Source organism: Xylocopa sonorina, chromosome 7 (genome assembly GCF_050948175.1).
Source record: "Xylocopa sonorina isolate GNS202 chromosome 7, iyXylSono1_principal, whole genome shotgun sequence".
NCBI classification, from domain to species: Eukaryota; Metazoa; Arthropoda; class Insecta; order Hymenoptera; family Apidae; genus Xylocopa; species Xylocopa sonorina.
This window is the reverse complement of record NC_135199.1, coordinates 11,171,120-11,177,760: the sequence shown is the minus strand read 5'-3', so window position 1 is coordinate 11,177,760 and position 6,641 is coordinate 11,171,120. Positions and strand designations below refer to the sequence as shown.

Here is a 6,641-nt window from a genome sequence, read left to right as displayed (position 1 = left end):
TTTAATAATATGAAATTAAACTTTATTAGAGGATAAATATTATTTCGCTCGAGCATTGTTATACAGAATGAGGACCATACATTTGCATTGTATAGCATTAAAGGGATGGGGGTCAGAGCCAAACAGAAAGAGTTATTTCTTCGCCTTAGTCTGACGCTTCTTCTTTTTCTCCGCAGGTCGATACGGCCCCAACTTCCGGCGTACCATAACACCTCGCCACCAAGCTTGAATCTTGATTGCGCTTTTTTGCATGCGCTCACGCTGCTCCATTTCGCTCCTCACTGCTTCCTTCTCCGCCAAATACGTGTCTATGAATTCCTGATTACAACGATACTGCAATAGGGACATCGATTTTGAATTGATTTCTTTATATCTATAGATTTTACTGTTGAATGATTAAAAAAAACAAGATAATTGCTTACAAAAAAAGTACAAAATTAGTTTTTAACTTTAGTTTTTAATTGAAACTATTAAAATCGGGTAGGACCAGATTGCTCTTATTTCACTTGCATCGATAAAAATTCACGTAGAATTTAGAATAGCCACAAACAGGTTCTTGACACGAGTTATCGATCTTCTAGCAGAATTTCCGCATTGCACGTAGATTCTAAGCTTACAGGAGCAACCCATGGAGGCTTGATTTCCAATAGGATTAACGCGACCGGGATGCAGTAAATCAGCAGGTCGCATGGAATATTTAATAAGCCATGACAGTGCTTATACCGTAGACATTGTTTCTTTTCTGGTACGTTTCACACTTTGTCGAGTAAATGTCGCGAATGGACAAAAACTGCAAGATTTATATTGTTTGACTATGTTTACCTTTCTGCATTTTATCTGGAAAACGTACTGAAGGGAAAAGGAAGTGAAAATGAGGTAAGTTTGTAGAAAGTCGTATTGAAAGAGATTGAAAAAAGAATCGATAGTTTCATTTGAACAACTTGATTAAACTGATATTCATTCTAGGAAGACGAAATGGAGGAAGTGCATAGAAGAATAAAGTTCTATTGTTTGGAATGAAACTGGAGCTACCTCTTCCTTAAGTTCATCAAACTCCTTTTGACGTGTTTTTATCTCAGTACGTAGGTACTGGATTTCCTTCTCGTACATTTGCTTTTCGTTATCGTATCGTTTCTCCCATTCCTTGGTTTTCTTCTCTAACATCTATCGATTTGAAAAATGATCTACTTTCAATTTTTCTGCAGTAGAAAACAGACTATGTAGTAATTTCATAAGTATCAAAATTGATATTGTACGTAATCGTTACCGCTGTTTCTTGAAGTAGGAATCTCGTCAGTTCTTCGTGAATGCGTTGTTCATTTGTTTCGCGCATACGTCGGACATTTAATATCTTCTCCAATTTTTCTATTTCCATGTCACGACGCAACGAGTTCTGCTCGTATCTCGCTTTTTCCCACTCGGTAACATACTCCAATTCCGCGTCCGCGATTAATTTCACTTTTTCTATATTGCACTATTATTTCAAACAGGAAATTAAAATTTTCAACGCGTTTCCCGTGAAAAATGTCGTTAGAGTACCTGTTCCTCAGAGAGCTCGTTATGTATTCGCATCTTGCTCTGCTCATTGGCCACCTTCTCCTCGGCAATTATTTTCTGTAACTGTACCGCGGTTTTTGTAAGTCTTTCTTGCTCCAACAACAGAGTCTTCTCTTCTTTTTCGCGTGATACGATCTTTTCGATCTCTTTAGTCAATATCTCGAAAGTTCCCTGTTCACGGATCTCTTCTTTTAGTTCCTCCATGATTTTTGTCATGTACAAACTATAGAAAACAATTATCTTTTTTCTTTTAAATTGTGTAATTAAAATTGTGGATAATGAACTAATTATAAACTTCCAACAGACTCTTAATTTAGTAGTTAAATTTTTTACACATCATTCTTCTAGAATTATTACTATAACTAATTAAACAAGTTGTTACGCGTTCCTCCGACCTGTTTTCATAAATTCTCTTGGAGATGGCTCGTTCTTTCGCTCCCCTCATTCTTGTAAGCTCCTCAGGGCTCGATACTTCCAAGTCGCTACAACAGACGCACAAATATGTAACATGAAAAATGTATTCCGTCAAGTGTTTTGTTAGATTTTCCGGTTATTATTAATATTTCGTTCAACGTACTCGACGTCAAAGGGTAAGCAGTCGTCTAGAATATCGTTATCATGTTGCGTAGGTTTTTTCAACGTATTGTGGTAAATGGCCAACGCGTTCGTGAATTCGTCGAGGGTAGTTAAAATTGTTGGCCTTTCTGCCGCGGGGAATCGTGATGAACTATTCGCTGTGAGCATGATCATTCGGTATCCGTGTTTTTATCTCGTCACGATATTCATGCGTTCCTTTTGCTTATTTTTCTCTTTAAATATTGAATTTTTTCGTACGTCTTGCCTGATATCCGTCAAATTACGATTTAACGACTTTTGTCCGTTTCATTTTCGTCCATCATCAGAGTTAGTCCATTCATCAAGGATCAATTATTACACTCTTTGACGGCCACATACAGTCATTAGCGGTATGCTTTTATAACGTCTTGCAGTAACACTAATCTCATTTAAATGCAAATCGTGCCATCAGAAAGATTTCCCCGATGGGTTGCGTACTTTCATGGGCAAATTGTGAGATAAAAATCGCAATTATCGTATCGTTCCTTTCTTCTCCCTTCGTCTTTTTCTTCCCATTTTTAGCAGGTAGACGTGTTGCGGTTGCTTACTTCTTAGCTCTCACCTAAATTAAAGTTCCAAACGTTGAGGATAAGAAAAAGAAAAAATGTAACGGTGTCTGGTTAATCGAAATTCATGACCAGAAAATACATCGTACGCGTGACTATAGAACTAATCGTGATACGTCGCGTTTCTGATGCAACTAAATGTTGCTAGATAAAGATGGCTTGCGGAGCATTAAAACACGTGATACGGTTTGATCCATCGCCGCACGTTGCCCGTGGAAACAAACGTCGAGGTGCCTTGTAGCTTGGGCTGTATTTATACCACTCGTCCTTACGCTGAAATTTTGCGGTGTCTGGCAATTTCTGTTTCTGTTCCACCATAGGCAACATTCGTTTTCCTGGTCTCCTTCCATGTTATGAATGTAAACATTATACTCGCATAATATGACGAAGAAATAATTTTATGTAGTAATCTTGAGATAAATTTAAGGTAACCTTGCCATTAAATTAACGATTATATCGTATTTTTTCAATGTTTTTCTTTATTTTAAGATTAAATTCAAAAAAGACTGGAACTCTTAAGGACTCAATATTGTACGAACAGTAAGTCTCTACATTCGAAGATATTTATTAATTACAGCTATAGGTGAGTCATTTCCCTTATTGAAAGTTTTAAGTACAGAAAAAGACAGGAGATTGTGGGAGAAGGTCCAGTTGAGAACTGTTAAGCAGCCAGCAGGCGTTATAGATAGCCTCCCATGTTAAAGCTCGATCGAAGAATTCATTGGGCAAGATATCTCGTGGGTACTCGACAACTTTCCTCCTTCGCCCCCATTCGTCGATTGTTTCTGTCGGCTGGTTAGCCGTCGTGGAACGAGAGGCCCACCGGAACACGTTCCGTTCTGATTGGAAAACTTTTTCGTACTTTGAACTTTAATCGAATCTGCATTGTCTAAAGGTTACGTTGTTGCGATTCAAGATTAGCCTTGTCTCAAGACTGTTTCTGTATGGCGACGTTTATGAATTCTTAATTCATTTCTTGTAAAAAATGCGTTGGTATTTTGATAAATTTTTGCTGCAGCGGATGCAACAGAGAGATAAAGGATAAACTATTCCTTAATATTAATTTCATGTTAATAGATTTGAAAGAGGAGTTTAATAAGAAATGTTTTCTTTTTTTATCACAAATTTAGTACAACGTTTACTAATAGTTAGAGAGAATATTCTTCGTCATCAAGGATGCAAAGGTATCTTATATCAGATAACATGTACATAAACCGGCGTACTCCGTTATTGCGCGCGCTAACTTCAAATTACTCCTAATTTGCATTCTCGTGGCCGCAAAAACCCGAGGGAGCATGGCGTTTTAGATTCTTACCGGATTTAATTTACGATAATCTGATAATCCTCAACAATAAACTCTGTGTCCTCTAATTAAAGATAAACAAAATAATGGAAACCGGAAAAACCGAATACTTCAATGAAGAAATACTGTGAACAGCGAGGAGCGGTCGCGGAGAATGTTCTTGAAATCGTGCAATCTAACTTGAATAAAATGTTCGTATGCAAGCTGCAGCCGCGTGAGCGGCGGTGCTTTAAGCTACATGTTTGATAAATATGAAGGGCAGAGATCGACAAAGGTGACAGAAACATGTCGGAAACATTGTAACGGGGTTCTAATGTGCTTCCGAAAGTTTTGCGATACGTGAGAATTCTATGTCTCGCTACAAAAGCTTGGAAACAGGTGCGGGGTGAGAAACGTGCGCATGCGTACTATCAAGGCGGCGTCGCGCATGCGTAGTACCGCGGTGAGTGTGGCGAGGCGCGAGGGCGGTGTCGGTGGTGGAAGCAGGGTAACGTTTTCTACCTTTTGCTCGTCGTCGTCGTCGTCGTCGTTTGTCGTCGTCGTCGTCGTCGTCGTTGTCGTCGTCGTCGCCGTTGTCATCGTATGTCCGTCTATCGTTTCGTTGTGCACGCTCGTGGCGAACGGTGAAGTGAGTGGTATTTCCGCAGTCGTCGAGTCGATACGCGGTTCGGACCGCGTTCTAGCCTCTCGTTTGTAGCGTTCTTCACAGTCGCGTATGATATCTCGAGCTGTCGACCTGTCGAGAGGGATCCTCGATCACGGTGGAATCAAAGGTTATAACCTGCCATCGTCGCCATCGTCATCGGCGCCGCCGACGTCGTCGTCGTCAGTCCTGATCAGCTGCTTCGCGGGTGAGTAAAGGACATCTCTGTTTTCTTTCTATGCGATATTTGTTCACGTACGTCCAAGACTGTTCGTGTATCATTGTGAATGTTAGAGTTAACCTAGTTGCGTTGCCTTTGCAACGCCCTCGTGTTTATGCCGCGAAAATGCGATTCGTTTGAAACGCGCCGGCGAAAGAATTGTCGGCTGGTACGATTCAGTTACACTTCTTAGTGCCCGCGATCGTTTTTACGGTTCGTCTGTTCCCGTGATTTTCGTTGATATAACTCACCCGATACGGATGAATGAAGTTATCGATCTATCGGTGTTCCCGGTGCCTCCGTTGATTTAGGAATCCCAAGGAGAATTCCATGCCTATCAAGATTAACCTAGTTTCGTATCTTTGAACCGCCCATCCGTAAAAGTGAGAAACCGCGTTGCATGCGACCGACAGTTTTGATGCCTCTGCTACGTGAAAGAAAGAAAAACAGTTTCAAGATAGACTTGTCGTTTCGCGTTAAGTAGTCTCGTAGTTTACAGTCACTCGTGCGGTGCTTAAATCTACCTAATTTAGCGACAGAGGATAATAGTCCTTGCCGAGTTCTCTTACCGCGTGCACGGTTATAAAGGGCAAATTACGTAAATATTCGTATTACGCTTTCCGTTCCCGCTACCGGTTTCGCGGGCAAATATAAAGTATAATCCGTTTCTTGGACTGTTTTACAAATCTGACGTTAGATGTGCAACGTCCTGAATTCTGTCAGGGTTAACCTAGTTACGGAATCTTCGGAACGCCCTTGTGTTTACACCGCGAAAAGAAGGATCGTTCGAAAGTTTTCAAGAAATGCAGCAATGTTCAGACTATACTGCGAATACATATCAATTTCGTTCCTGGACTACTTTTTCTTTTTTTAAATATTTCTCGATGCGTGCAAACGACACTTGAACTTAATTAACGACATTAATTAGGTTGTTAATCTTCGAGTATACTTCAGGTGAAAGGAAAGAATGGCGATCGATATTTGATGAAATTAACACTTTAATTTTCAAATATCACCTAGAGTTAATTTTCAAGATAAAAAACTTCATTGTGCAAAGTTGGTGACAAAGAATTGTCATGATGAAAGTGACTCGCTACCAGCGCTCCGCAAGTAGTATGCGATAGAAGTGGTCAGACGTCGTCCACTTTATCTCATAAAGCGGCCCTTTACCGGTTGTCCCGTTCGGTTTACCGATCATACAAGTTTTGCGCGGGAAGTATCCTCTTTTTCGCCGCGTTTCTAATTAACGATGGACTAGCGGCTGAGTGGTTAGTTTGCATACGCGTCAGGTACGGCCATTGCTGTGTATTAAGTGCGCCATTATTAAACGCATAACGGGGCGGGCACAAAAGGATTACTTTACGCGGTTCAAATGATTTTTTCCCTCTGTATCGCTTCCACATCTATTTGAACGTCACAACCTTTCGAGAATCATGCTTTTCTGTATTCACAAATAACTGTACGAAAACCATTATTTCTTTTCTCACGCGGTGAAAAATAAATATACGAGTATAGCTGGAAACTGGACCATAAGTATGAAAAATGGGTAAAACCGTGATACGTTTTGCAGGATTAAAGGATAAACATGATTTTTTACTTCTTTTAGCGCAATATCCCCTTCTCATCTAAAAAAATCGCCTACAAAACAGTGTTTGTAACGTAAAATTGAATTTTACACGCATCGCTTGAACGAGACAACGGCAAAGCATGTAAGATAAATAGGTAAATGTGATTCAT

At 40.1% G+C, this 6,641-nt stretch overlaps 2 protein-coding genes across 5 annotated transcripts in view; one reads left to right on the top strand and one right to left on the bottom strand.

The window, feature by feature from the left end:
• Positions 1-81: 81 nt before the first annotated feature.
• Positions 82-2,318, bottom strand: LOC143425320 (uncharacterized). 3 transcript variants are annotated; one of them, XM_076898031.1, is made up of 6 exons: positions 2,135-2,318; positions 1,953-2,039; positions 1,540-1,780; positions 1,268-1,474; positions 1,033-1,164; positions 82-333 (listed from the first exon to the last, which is right to left on the bottom strand). In XM_076898031.1, exons 1-6 carry the CDS (start codon positions 2,305-2,307, stop codon positions 133-135), a joined length of 1,041 nt encoding a protein of 346 aa, XP_076754146.1. In that variant the 5' UTR covers positions 2,308-2,318; the 3' UTR covers positions 82-132. The 3 variants fall into 3 exon arrangements, with proteins under 3 accessions (XP_076754146.1, XP_076754147.1, XP_076754148.1); XM_076898032.1 differs by lacking the exon at positions 1,033-1,164; XM_076898033.1 differs by lacking the exon at positions 1,268-1,474.
• A 2,159-nt stretch (positions 2,319-4,477) lies between these two features.
• Positions 4,478-6,641, top strand: part of Nachra3 (nicotinic acetylcholine receptor alpha3 subunit) — a 68,737-nt gene continuing 66,573 nt past the window's right edge. For both annotated transcript variants that reach the window (XM_076897588.1, XM_076897587.1), the window contains exon 1: positions 4,478-4,892. The gene's annotated coding sequence lies outside the window, so the exon portion shown is untranslated. The remainder of the gene's footprint in view (positions 4,893-6,641) is intronic.